The sequence below is a fragment of the Erythranthe guttata genome, chromosome 2, assembly GCF_056151865.1.
Source record: "Erythranthe guttata isolate IM_541 chromosome 2, IM_541, whole genome shotgun sequence".
Lineage (NCBI taxonomy): Eukaryota > Viridiplantae > Streptophyta > Magnoliopsida > Lamiales > Phrymaceae > Erythranthe > Erythranthe guttata.
Window position 1 is genome coordinate 4,952,188 of NC_142534.1, and position 14,822 is coordinate 4,967,009.

General features: G+C 42.6%; 1 protein-coding gene across 1 annotated transcript; it reads left to right on the plus strand.

Annotated features, from left to right (window-relative positions):
- Positions 1-443: 443 nt before the first annotated feature.
- On the plus strand, positions 444-3,539 carry LOC148772168 (uncharacterized). Its single transcript, XM_088814870.1, has one exon. The coding sequence runs from the start codon at positions 444-446 to the stop codon at positions 3,537-3,539; it is 3,096 nt and encodes a 1,031-aa protein (XP_088670996.1).
- Positions 3,540-14,822: the final 11,283 nt, after the last annotated feature.

The window sequence follows — 14,822 nt, forward strand, 5'->3', positions numbered from 1 at the left end:
AGGATAACCAACCGAGGAGGGATCCTAGGCGCTCCCCGAATGAGGGACGGGCGGAAGATGAATGCGACAGTCATTCTGAGAATCGGGAAGGCAACAGTCATGGTGTCAGGACGGAGGTCGATAGCCTGAGGCGCGATATGGATGAATTGAAAGCCTTGCGGAACAGACCGACGCAAGATTTCGCAGGATCTAGCCCCTTCGCCAGGCATCTCGATAACGACCCCATACCAGCTAATTACCGACCAATTCTGTTCGAATATAACGGCACGTCAGATCCAGCCGAGCACTTGAGTCGGTTCAACAACACAGCATCGCTCCACCAGCTTACGGAATGAGTGAAGTGTCGTGCGTTCGTCACCACTTTGGCCGGGCCGGCTCAGACCTGGTTCGGTCTGTTGCTGCCTGGGAGTATACACTCCTTTGGACAGTTCGCCAAGGCCTTCATGAATCAGTTCGCTAGCTCGAAGAAATGCAAAAAGACCTCACTGTCGCTGTTCAGCATCCGCCAGAAAGAGAAAGAAAGCCTTCGGAATTATATTAAACGATTCACTTCGGCCACGCTGGAAGTCCCCACCACGAGCGACGAGGTGCTCATGGCGGCTCTCTCGCAAGGATTAAGGGATGACGAGTTTTTCCGAGCTCTAGCGCTAGAACCCTCACCTGATTTTGACAATTTGCTGGAAAGAGCATCCAGATTCATCAATCTGGAAGAAGCCAGGCAACAGAAAGTAGAGGAATCTCACCAGACGTTGAATGTACGAGCCAGCGAGGCCAGGAAAAGTAAGGAGCCCATGTTGCCTAGAAGAGATATGATACCCAGCGTCGGCTCTGGCCGAGGTACTACTCCGGATGCCAAGGGATCCCGATATCAGTCATACCAGCCCCTTACGGCACCCTTATCCCAGGTGTTATGCGCAATTGAGAAGAGGCCCGACTTGCGTTGGCCCCGGACTGCCCGGGAGGAGCCTCGCCGAAATCCCGCACTAGGTACTTTCTGTCGTTTTCATAACGAATACGGACACGCGACTGACGATTGTGCACATCTGAAAGACGAGGTGGAACGTCTCATCAGAGACAATAAGATTGGAGATTTTGTGAAGATCGATCCACCTCGGGGACAAAAGCGTGAAGCTCAGTTCGGAAATCCCCCTCGCGTGCCGCCTCCGCCGCCAGAGCCGAAAAGAGGGTACATTCAGATGATTTCAGGTGGCCCTACGGGAGGCGATACTCATCGGGCTAGGAGACGCCATCTTGGCAGTCTTAAGAACAATCATGAAGTTTGCCGAATTTCTACATCGAAGTGTCGTCAATACCCCGCTATCTCATTTGGTCCTGAGGATGAAGTGAACCTGGATGATTTCCATTGTGACCCTCTCCTCATCACGATTAATGTTGGAGGATACGACGTCGCCCGCGCCTTCGTCGATCCGGGAAGTTCAGTAGATGTCATCTCCTACGAGTGCTTCCTGCAAATGGAGCTCGACCTCCCAGTCTTTCCCGTCACCACTCCGATATTCGGGTTCACGGGAGGATCTCTGACACCGGTTGGACAAGTTAAAATCCCTGTCACTATAGGAACGCCACCCCGAACTCGCACACAAACTATCAATTTCGTCATCGTTGAAGGATCGCCGACCTCTTACAACATCATAATAGGACGACCAATGATGCATGTCTTTCGGGCGATCCCTTCAACCATTCATCAAAAGCTTAAGTTCCCAGTCGACGGAATGGTAGGAGAAGTCAAAGGCGATCAAGCCCAGTCAAGATCATGTTATGTCGAAATGGTTAAGATAGCGGAGAAAGGGCGACGTGATACTTTCACTAAAGAAGACTTGGGAGACGAGAAACGCCCTCGAATCGACCCAGAGGATAAGGTTAATCATGTACAACCTATGGACGAGTTGATGACGATCGACCTCGTCCCCGGCATGATGAAGCAAACTCGAATAAGCAAGGATCTCGAACCGCCCCTCCGAGACGAACTGATAGCATTATTACGATCTAATGAAGACATTTTTGCGTGGCAACCAAGTGACTTAACCGGCATCGCACCTCGTACTGCCGTGCACAGACTCAATCTACGACCTGAGTGCAAGCCCATCAAGCAGAAGCGGCGGCACTTCGGTACTGAGAAAGACGAGATCATACAAAAAGAAGTTCAGCGTCTTCTGGAAATCGGACACATCAGGGAAATCCAATTCCCCACATGGCTGTCCAACGCAGTGTTAGTACAGAAAGCCAACGGCCAGTGGCGAATGTGTATCGACTTCAGGGACTTAAACAAGGCTTGCCCAAAGGACGATTATCCCTTACCTCGCATAGATCAGCTTGTAGATGCCACTGCCGGATGCGAGCTACTTAGTATGATGGATGCTTCGCAGGGGTACCATCAGATTCCGCTAGACGAAAAAGACCAGCCAGCAGTAAGCTTTGTCACCGCCACAGGCACCTATTGTTACGTGGTAATGCCTTTCGGTCTGAAAAATGCAGGGGCCACGTATCAGAGATTGATGGATAGAATGTTTCGGGCTCAACTCGGGCGTAACATCGAAGTATACGTCGATGACATGCTAGTCAAAAGCAGAAGGCGTTCTACGCATCTCGCAGATCTAGCCGAGACCTTTGCCACCCTTCGTCTATACGGAATGAAATTAAACCCCGCGAAGTGCGCTTTTGCTGTGCAAGCTGGCAAATTCCTGGGGTATGTTGTTAATCGAGAAGGCATTAAGGTAAACCAAGATAAGGTCGAGGCCGTACTCCAGATGATACCCCCTCGTTCCATCAAAGAAGTCCAATCCTTAGCAGGGAAGGTTGTGGCCTTAGCGCGGTTTATATCACGGATGGCAGATAAGAGTTTACCCTTCTTTAAAATACTGAGGAAAACAGCTCAGTTTGAATGGACTACTGAGTGCCAGCTTGCATTCGACGCGTTAAAACGATCACTCACTTGTCTGCCGATTCTTAGCACTCCCGAAAAGGGTGAAACTCTGTTCGTATACTTGTCGGTGGGCGATGAGTCAATCAGCTCGGTCCTGTTCAAAGAGGTGAATGGCCAGCAAAAGCCGATCTACTATACTAGTAAAATCCTTACTACGTCGGAAAGCAAATATTCTGAAGTCGAGAAAATAGCATATGCACTAGTCCTCACTACGCGACGACTCCGACCCTACTTCCTGTCGCATACCATGATAATTCGTACGAGTCTACCGCTTCGGCAAACCCTAGGCCAGCCTACCGCATCAGGACGGATTGTCAAATGGGCCATCGAATTAGGACAGTATGAAATCCAGTACCAACCCCGCACCTCGGTCAAAGGACAGGCACTAGTAGATTTCATCCGGGAGACTACCAGAATACCTATCGAAAAGGAGTGGAAAATTTACGTGGATGGTTCATCTACAACGACAGGAGCAGGGGCAGGAATAATAGTCATTGATCCCACAGGAACGGAAGTCGAGTTTGCCGTTAGATTACCTCGAGTTTCCAATAACGAAGCAGAATACGAAGCCCTCATCCGAGGTATGGAGATCGCTTAGGAGCTCGGGGCGCGAGTAGTGCGAATATACTCCGACTCTCAACTGGTGATACACCAACTCGAAGGGGACTACGAAGTAAAAAATGATAGAATGAAGGGGTATGTAAATAAAGCTCGAGCAGTGCAAGAGACCTTCGAAGCCTGCACGGTGCACCAGGTCCCGAGGAGTGACAATCAACGAGCTGACTTCCTCGCTAAGATTGGGTCGTCAGTTGCCGACTGTGTTGAAAGAAAAATCACTATCCTCATTGCCCCCACCCCGACACCGGGAGTCATGATGATCAGTGAAGAGCCCGACTGGAGAACACATTTATTCAAGTATTTCAGAGGAGAGCGGATTGGCACAAAAAGGGAACAACATCGTTTGGCATATAAAGCGAGGCACTTTTATGTGCGGCACAAGATATTATACAAGAGAAACTTCACCACAGTAGATGCGAGATGCTTGGGAAAGCAAGAGGTGAAACATGTCCTGGACGAGGTACACCGAGGAGGTTGTGGAGAACATGGAGGAGCTCGGGCCCTCATACAAAAATTACATCGGGCCGGATACTATTGGCCCGGCATGAAGAAGGACACCCATCAATATGTGCAACATTGCATACAATGTCAAAAATTTGCCCCACTTATCCATAAACCGGGAGAAGAGATGACCATCATGAGCGCCCCATGCCCCTTCGCCCAATGGGGAATCGATCTGGTAGGACCTTTTCCTCAAACCACCGGTAGAAAGAAATTCCTTATCGTCGCGGTGGATTATTTCACCAAGTGGGTGGAAGCTGAGGCCTTGTCGAAAATAACAGAGGACGAGGTCATGCATTTTATTTGGAAATATATCTGTTGCCGGTTTGGCCTACCCCGAAGCCTCGTGTCGGATAATGGCACTCAGTTCAATGGCAGAAAGATTCGCGCATGGTGCGAAGAGATGAAGATCACACAAAAGTTTGTGGCAGTAGCACACCCCCAGGCCAACGGTCAGGTTGAATCCACAAATCGAACCATTGTCAATGGCTTAAAAAAGAGGATAGACGAACTGGGAGGCAGTTGGGTAGACGAGTTACCTTCGGTCCTTTGGTCTTACCGAACCTCGGCCAAAGCAGCTACCGGAGAAACACCATTTCGGTTAACCTACGGAACCGAAGCAGTTATTCCAGTAGAACTGGCAATGGACACACTCCGCATAGCCACATTTGATGAAAAAACCAATGATGATGCATTGAGAACCCAGCTGGATGAGATCTTTGACCTACGAGAAGCAGCCTATTTACACATGGAACGAAGCAAGAATTTGATTAAAGCCCGATATGACCAAGGGGTCCAATCTCGCTCGTTCCAGCTTGGTGATCTCGTTCTACGACGAGCTGATGCCTTAAAGCACACAGGAAAACTGGAAGCCAATTGGGAGGGACCATACGTAGTCACAAAGTGCTTGGCTGGTGGAGGATACGAGCTGGCAGATGTAGAAGGAAAACCATTGCCACGAGCATGGAATGTCATCCATTTGAAACGCTTCTTCGCGTAAAAAAAAAAAAAAAAAAAAGAGAGAGAAGAGATACAGGCAATTAGTCAACGAAATCGAGACACACCTTGTACATGCAGAAAACCATTAATAAACATCCATTTTCCGATCTGGGCTAGGCCCCGTGGTTTTTTCTCTCCTCATTTGGAGGGTTTCCACGTTAAAAAATCCTTGTGTTATTTACTTAAGTTACAACTGTGGCGTTAACTCGCGTGTTTCATTGTGGCGTTAAATCGCGTGTTCCATTGTGGCGTTAAATCGCGTGTTTCATTGTGGCGTTAACTCGCGTGTTCTACTATGGCGTTAAATCGCGTGTTTCATTGTGGCGTTAACTCGCGTGTTTCATTGTGGCGTTAAATCGCGTGTTCCATTGTGGCGTTAAATCGCGTGTTTTATTGTGGCGTTAACTCGCGTGTTCTATTATGGCGTTAAATCGCGTGTTTCATTGTGGCGATAACTCGCGTGTTTCATTGTGGCGTTAAATCGCGTGTTTCATTGTGGCGTTAACTCGCGTGTTCTACTGTGGCGTTAAATCGCGTATTTCATTGTGGCGTTAAATCGCGTGTTCCATTGTGGCGTTAAATCGCATGTGTCGTTGTGGCGTTAAATCGCGTGTTTCATTGTGGCGTTAACTCGCGTGTTCTACTGTGGCGTAAAATCGCGTATTTCATTGTGGCGTTAAATCGCGTGTTCCATTGTGGCGTTAAATCGCATGTGTCATGGTGGCGTTAAATCGCGTGTTTCATTGTGGCGTTAAAACGCGTGCTTCACTGCGGCGTTAAGTCGCGTGATTCATTGTGGCGTTAAATCGCGCATGGCGTTATATCGCATGTTCCATTGCGGCGTTAAATCGCGTGTTAGATCGTGTGTCTCATTATAACGATAAATTGCAGATTGCATTAACATGTTAAGGCGCACGCTAAAGAGAGGTGTTAAGTCATGCGCGCAAGCAAGGTATAAAAACCAAGTGTTAAAGCTAAAGTGAAAGCAAAACACTGCACTAAAATTAAAGAGACTTGCCAAAACCAGGGTAAGCCCTGAGTTGGGGAAATCTAAAGATTTGTTGGTTTAGTTCGAATGTGAAGATAAAGTTGCTAAGTCTAAAGAATTATGCTTTAGAGCATAAAATCAGAATATGATGAACCCAAAGTAAGCATGAAAAGCACTACTTAAACAAATGAACTCCCGATATATTGCTATAAGGGAAATGGAGAAAAATTGTTCAAGGACATACAAAAGGGAAAAAAGGAGAATACAAGTACATAACACATTAATAGGAACAACTAAAAATGGCTAAGTGTTCTTGGGAGACTCCACCCCGGCTTCGCCTTGATCCCCGGCCGGCGGAAGAGGAGATGAGGTGAGGTCCAATGGCCCTTTGTTGAGACTCGCCATCGCATCAATAGTTTCAACATCCCCAACTAAATCGGTGATGATCACCGAGGAACTCCCTTGACGGGAGAAGTCTTCAACGAGCTCCCGATGCACCTGCCTCCACCACTCTAAGTCGGGGTCCTCGTTCACGTCGCCTTCGAAACCCGGAATAACGTCATCCGGTAAGTCCTCAGCCAACTCATTTTCGATCAGCGGGAACTCGATGCCAGCGCCGCTCAGTCGCTTCCGAACGGCCTTCACCGCCTCCGAGAAGAAGAAGCGAGCTAGGCCAGATGCTTGTCGGGTGAACGTCGTCGAGCGCCATAGTCGATTGAAAAAACGACTGACGAACGCCTCCATAAAGCGAAGACCCTCAGACGATCCCGGGAACAGTCGATGCCCTTCTTTCATTCCTTCGGTGAAGTTGGCGGACGCTTGCACCCCAGCAGCAAAGAGCTCGTTTGAAAGCTACTTCGCTTTTTCCTCCAAACTAGCATTGTGAGATGCTAGGGAGCTCTTCTCCGCCTGCGAGATCTCCTCTTTCTCTTTCAGTTTCTTCACCTCGGCAAACAATCCCTCCTTCGCCGACTCAGCCACTGCCAGACTCTCTTTTAGAGCTCGGACCTCTTTTCGGAGCTGGGTAACCTCCTTCCTCTGATTGTCATACGCCTCGCGAGAAACATCGTCCCACCCCAGGGGGCCCGAAAAGGCGATGGCGAATTGCTGCACATGCAAAAGACTTGAGTAAAATCGACCGCAATTAAGAAACACAAAAGCTAACTCAAGTATGCGAGATAAGACCAACCTGCGTTATGTTATGTAGAAGCAACTCCAGCCTATCACCTTTGCTCATTTGCCCGAAGTGGGCAACATCTCGAGGAAGTGCCATAGCTCGGCAAGCAGCAATGGCGTTCTCTGCGTTTTGGCAGAGATGAAGTGCAAAGTTAGGAGGCAGCGATGACCCAACTTGCCCCGAAGCTGACCCGGTCTGCCCAGGAGTCGACCCGACCAGCCCAAGGGCCAAATCCGCCCTTCTCTTCTTCACGGTGGGTTCTTTTTCTGCCACCTCTTCGGTTAAGGAAGGTGGTGGAGAGGAAACTGTTACTATAGCTGAGGATCGGCGGGGAAGCTCGGGATCCTCAGTGCGTGAATCACCTCGGGGACGCGAGGCCCCAACATTCTTTTTGGAGGGCCTCGGCCTTAAAGCCCCCTCCTCTGAGGACCGCTTCTTAGATTCAGCGGCTAGAGGGCGCTGAAGCTCGGAGGCCCGGAATTCTGGCTCTGTTTCTGATGGGCGAGTTGCCGGCTTATCACCTCGGAACATCCTCTTCATCCTTAAGTCTGTTCGTGGAAGTAGGGAAAAGGTGGTGAGCAAATAGGTGATACATTGACAAACATACAGAAACAATTTAACGAGGAGCAACAGCCCGAGATAAATACCGAACTAATACGAAAAATTAATATCGTGTTAAAACCCACCTAAATCCTCTTGAGTTAGGGAGTGAGTGCCGTTGTCATGAAAGTAGAAATGACGGAGTATCGGTGGAAAACTCGTAAGGTTCTCGGGCATACCATAACTTGGTTGAAAATGGACAATCATTTTCAAAAGCCACTCATCAATCGCCAGGGGTTTTCCCCTCCGCTTATCGGGCAAGGTGGCGAGCCAAGGACGTAGGTAAGGAGTATCAGAAGGATTTTTCGCAAAAAAATAGTGACCCTGCCACCCATCAGTTTTATTGGGTGGCATTAATATTTTGAAACCCGGACGAGCCGAGATCGAGATGTGGAAATGGTTGGAATTTTTTAAGACCATCACACTCCGAAATCGAGCTGGGGTAGGGATCACACCCGACCAGGTGCAAAGCATGCGGAACCCGATCATGATAACTATAGCATGGGGATGGAATTGATTAAGGGACACGTTGCACAATTGAGCGATCTCGGAAAACCAAGAAGAGATGGGGAAAGAGAGACCGAAATAGAATTGTTCCGAAAACCAGGTGCTAAAACCGGGAGGTGGGTTTAAGGGCCTCTGATCTCGGGAAGGTAAAATTAGTTCGATGTCGGTGGGAAGACCTATGTCACGAACTAAATTATCTAAATCTACCTCGCTTAAGGTACTGGGTCCCCACTGGTCGTCTAAATCACGCCCCCCAGACAGCGAAGGAGAGTCGCTCCTCGCAGAGGACAGAGCGTCATCCCTCCCTCTTTTCTTCGATTTTTTCAGAAGTTTGCCTGAAGGGGAAAAGAAGGGACCTTCCTCCGAAGAAGAGGAAAGGGTAAGGGTTGGACAATCATCCCCCTCTCCGGAGCAGTGACTGGAGGGCATTTTTTGGCCAAAAGGATCGGGAGAATGGGAAGACATATGCGATTCGAGGGACAAAACAAGGGCAATAAAAGATTAAGGAAAGAGCAATACCTTTTGCTGAGGAAGATGGTGGGCACAGAGGGTAAGAACTTCGTTCCAAAAAGCAGAATCGTCGGGAGAGAAAAATAATAGAGGAGGAAGCGCGGAAGTGAAAAATTCACCATGCAAAAAAATAGTTTTTACATCCATTTGTTTTAATTCCCAGTCAAAGTGAGCAATTAAAGCAAGCATGATTCTAACAGTGGTGAATTTCACAACAGGAGCAAATATTTCAGTATAATCAATACCTTCCTTTTGGGTAAACCCCTTAGCCACTAGCCTAGCTTTGTATCTAACAGAGTCAGACTCATGTTTAACCTTAAACAACCACTTACAGTCAACCAAAGAGCATGTAGGAGGTTCAGGTACAAGAATCCAAGTATGGTTAACATGTAAATACTTCATTTCATCATTCATAGCATTTAACCACTCAACAGACTCATTAGAATTCAAAGCTTCCCTATAGGACTTAGGTTCATTACCATCTAGAGAATCAAACACATGAAACACATGAGAAGCAAGTTGATAATCATTCAAATGAGGGGGCCTAACAATGTTTCTTCTATCTCTGTCCCTAGCAAGTTGATAGTCACTAAGATCATTCACAGAGGGAACATCAAGATTAGCATTTTGATAAAAAACAGTGTTTTTAGGCATCTCATTATTAACAACTTCATCATCAGGGTTTTCATTTTCAGTTTGAACAGAATTAATAGGTGGGATCTCCACCTCAGATGAAGTGGTATCAGGTGAAACCATAGTAGGAGCAGATAAGCATGGAAATTCATTTTCATTAAACACAACATTTCTGCTAATCACAATTTTAAAACCCTGATCACCATACAACCAACATCTATGCCCCTTAACCCCTTCAGGGTATCCTAAGAAAACATATTTCACAGATCTGGGGTCAAGTTTATCAAGTTTTTGATGAACAAACACAGTACAACAAAAAACTTTCAAGTTTGATAAATCAACAGGTTTACCACACCATTTAGATTCAGGCAATTCCCCATTTTAGGGCACAGAAGGAGATCTATTTATCAAATAAGCAGCTGTAAGAACAGCTTCACCCCAAAAATGTTTTTTCAAGCCAGAAGAATTTAGCATAGACCTAACTCTATCAAGCAAAGTTCTATTTATTCTTTCTGCAATACTATTTTGTTGGGGTGTATACACAACAATTTTATGTCTCTTAATGCCAGATTCAGAACACTAAGTATCAAATTCAACATTACAGAATTCAATTCCATTATCAGTTCTCAAAGTTTTGATTTTCTTTCCAATTTGGTTTTCAATCAAGATTTTCCAATTTTTAAATCTTTCACACACATCATATTTATTCTTGAGTAAAAACACAAACACTTTTCTAGAAAAATCATCAACAATAGACAGAAAATATCTATTACCACCATGAGAAGTAACTGGGGCAGGGCCCCACACATCAGCATGCACATATTCAAGTATGTCTGAACATTTAGAAGAATTGGGGAATGGGGAAACAGGAAATTTAACTTTAGTTTGTTTTCCAAGGATGCATGAGTCACATATAGGCAAATTGGTCACACAATCATCACTCAGATAATTATTCTTATGCAGAATTTCAAGACCTTTACCACTTATATGACCTAATCTGTTATGCCACAAGATAGACATGTCATGATTAACAGTGTTGGCATGCAAAACAGGTTCAACATAACACTCATAGAGATTTTGCATTCTAACAGCTTTGAAAACAAATTTATCATGCATCATGATTCTTTGACAACCATCTCCCCAATTACCATGCAAACCACTATCTTCAAGAATAGCAACAGATAACAGATTACTGCTCAGTTTGGGAACATGCCTAACATTTTTAAGAATTAATTCAAAACCAGATTCAAATTTTAGACAAATTGTTCCAATTCCAACTACAGTTTTTCACTATTATCAGCCATAGACACATTACCATTTTCAAGTTTCACATAGGAAGAAAACAGATGTCTATGAGGTGTCATATGATGGGTGCATGCAGAGTCAAAAATTCAATCATTATCACACAGAGAAGAGATCACAGAGTTCACATAATCATGCATTACATCACCAACCATAAACACATCACCAAGGTTATCAGTCACAACATTAGCATGTTCATTGGTTCTTTCCTTTTTAGGCTCAGAACACTCATTAGCATAATGATCATTTTTACCACAGTTATAACACTTTCTGCCTTTGGCTTTAAACTTATTCCACCCCTTGCCCTTTTTAGGTTTTTGTAAAGACTGGTTTTGGTTACTAGAAGAAGCCTTATTTTGAAATTTATTTTGAAAATTGCTTTGAAACTGATTTTTAGGCTTCCCTTTCACAAAATTGATTTCACCAAAAGATTTACTACCCTTGGTAGTTTTTAAATCCAGTTCCTTGCTTTTTAAACCATTTGTCACAGTGTACAAAGAAACCTTATCTCTGCCATACTTAATGGCTGACTTTACATCACTGTAAGTATCAGGGATAGCATTTAACAAAACAATAGGAGAGTAATCATCAATATTTTTGTCTCCAGTTAGCTTAATATCCTGAACCAGTTTTGTAAAAATGTCAAGGTTTTCATCAATGTCTTTGTTTAAATCCAGTTTGAATCTAAAAAAATTTTCCAACAAAAACATTTTGGAGGGCAAGGAGGTTTCAGTATAAAGTTCTTCCAATTTATCCCACAAGGCTTTAGCATTATCTTGTTTTCCTAGTTTTCTAATCACAGAGTCACTTAGGTTCAAGATAATCAAAGAATAAACAAGTTTATCAAATTCTGCCTTCTTAGCAGCAGTAGTGGTATCATCATATGCTAATGTAACAGCTTTAAAACATTTTTGTTGTACTAAAACACCTTTTATTTTCTGTTGCCAAATAGGAAAATCCCCTTTTCCATCAAAGGAGCTAAGGGATAAGCATTCATAGTTTCACACAGATTAGAGGCACAGAATCACACAGAGTCACACAAAATCACAAAGAGATACAAAGTAGCGCAATAAATAATCAGATTGCCCTCCCCTTTCCAGATTCATGCGACACTAAGGCGGTCCGGACAAGAAAGAGTGGATGAGAGCAATCCTAAACTACACTAAGAGCGGAAAAGTAACCAAACAGAAGTAAGGGAAGGATCAAGTAAGGTCAAGTAATGCCACACAGGGCCACATAATGCCACACAGGGCCAACTCAATAGCCACACAGGGCTCCCAAACTCCACAGGTCAACGTACAGAAAAGGAAATTTAGGGTTTCAGAGGTGTTACCTTGACAAAACCAAGTTAGGTTTTGATTACTCCGCTTTGAGTAGAGCTAAGCTATAGCCATAGCTCTAATACCACTGTAGGGTATCAAACTGCCCAGCTCTATTCAAACCTACTGTAAAATATATAAGTTCCCCTTGTGCAATATTGATTACTGCCAAGGAGAATATATATATATATATATATATATATATATATATATATATATATATATATATATATATATATATATATATATATATATATATATATATATATATATATATATATATATATATATATATATATATATATATATATATATATATATATATATATATATATGTATAAATGAAAGAAAGGAATGAAAGGTATGAAAAATTGAAAGGATAATAGATTGAAATTTTCAGCTCAATTTTCCAATTTCACACCAGAGATTCACACTTCCAATATACACCACCAGAGTACCTCAAGAAGAACAGATCTTCTCTCTCTCTCACAACACTCAAACCCTAGATTACCCAGAAAAACCACGAAGGAAGAACAGATCAAGCACTCAAGCTTACCCACTCACCAAAACCCCTATTTCAGAACTCACAGATAGAAAACTGAGGGATTTAGGTCGGATTTAGGGTTTTTCTCTGTCTTACCCTCTTCCAGCCTCCATACCTGTATTTAAAGGGACAGAAGTCAAATAGAGCCGGTGAAGGCTGTACCGGAGAGTCAAAGTCAGCACTGTACCATGCTTTTTGACCTCTAGCCATAACTCAGTCAAGGCAGTACAAGGAAGGAAGAAGACAGAAGCAGGAGCGGCGGAGAAGAAGAGCTAAGGTTAGGGTGTCAGAATGAGAGAAGTGAGGAGAGAGAAAGAGGTATTTAAGTGAGACAATGAACGGTCCAGATTCATCATAAAATCCAACGGATGGATTTGGCTCAGAAATGGATTGGGCTCACTCATAAATAACTTGGGCTTAACTCAATATGGTGGTGTATAAAAAACAGATGACAATTGGGCTCTATGGCCCAAAACACATTTGGGCCAAAAACTAACATTCCCGCCATTTGTTTGTTTTATGTTGTAATTTTGTATCGCTTGTTCTTCTTCACCGATGTTTGTAAGCGACCAACTTTTCTTTCTTTAATTTCATTTCTATGATTCCGTGAAATGTGATCTAGTTTGTATTGAATATAAGGCATGCCGCTTATTCGTCGGCTGCATGTGGTGCGGTGTGCATTCATTTTTGGTGTCTTTTTTTTCTAAAACAAAAAAAGTACAAAACAGATTAATAGTAGTAGTTTTGTTATTTATAATTGTTAAAATTATTTTTGTGTCTCTTAGTAAAAATGATATTAGTCTTAAAATAAGTGATAGTAGTTTTGTTATAATATGTTGTAGTTGATTTTATTAGAATAAAATAGAAAAATAGTAGTAGTTTTCTTACAATAAGTTATAGTGAATTTCGATAAAATGTTGTGAATTTCAATTTTGTGCCTTTGAAAATGAATTTTTTTGAACAAATTCGACTGATTTTTTTTTTTTTTTTTTTTTTTTTTTTTTTTTATTTCAGTTCTTGAGCAGGGGAGTCATGCATGGCGGCAGGAGTGGAGGTGGTGGTGTTTGTTGGCGTCCTTTTTGCCATTCATGAAAATGAACAGAACAATAGTAATTTTCTTAAGAAAATTCATGCTACTTTTATTTATTTTGTCGAACCACATTATATTATTTTGTATCGATAATTTGCTTATGACATTTATTAAAGGTGACTAGTAAAATTTTGTTGTGAATTACATTAAGTTAACAATGTATTATGTTAATTTTTAGAGTGGATTACATTATTTTTAAGAGCGAATTAGATTAATTTGGTAGTGATTTATTTTAATTTCATAGTGGAAGTGGACTTTAATAAGTTTGTAATGGATTTCAATTTTGAATTTTTTAAAACCGACTGGAAAATTAATAATAAAAAAATAAAGCTAGAAAAAATTAAATCAAAATAAAAAATATGAAAGTATAAATAAGAAAAAAATTAATTTATAATAAAAACCGAGAATTAAAAAATAGAAATTGAAAAATATTTAAAAATAAAGAAATAAAAAAAACACTAAATAAAATTAATTTAGATAATCTGCATCAAATGAGCTATAACGTATATAAATTTTTAATTTTTAATAAACTAAACTTGGGATTAATTAAATGACACTTAATAAATAAGTCCATCAACGAGTACTTATTCATAAAGTCCTTTGCAAAAAAAATTACACATGGTCCAGAACCAGAAGTTCGTAATAGACTAAAATAGTCTCTTGCTCCAATTTTATCCTTAACTTAATTTAACATCAATTTGAACCCTAATTTCACAAATTAATCAATTTTGAACAAAAACACATTTTCATGGAATATTTCGTTTGTCACCGTCGGTCTTCGGCGTTGACTTTTTTTTTCTTCATGATATTTCCGCCGGTTTCCGACGTTGATTTTTTTTTCCTCCTCCTCCTCCTCCTCCTCCTCCTCCTCCTCCTCCTCCTCCTCCTCCTCCTCCTCCTTCTTCTTCTTCTTCTTCTTCTTCTTCTTGCAGTTTTGTCCCCGATGAATCAATAAGATAGAAAAACAAAATAAAATATGTTATGCTTCATATAGCTAGATTTAGCTACTCACTTTGGGAACATAGACAAAAGTACCAACTGCAACTTCTAAGGGTCTTGTTCATGTTTTGTACCTAATCACTTGCAATTTGTA

Coding starts and splice junctions, on each gene's coding strand:
- LOC148772168 (XM_088814870.1), top strand. CDS start 444: ATGAATCAGTTCGCTAGCTCGAAGAAATGCAAAAAGACCTCACTGTCG.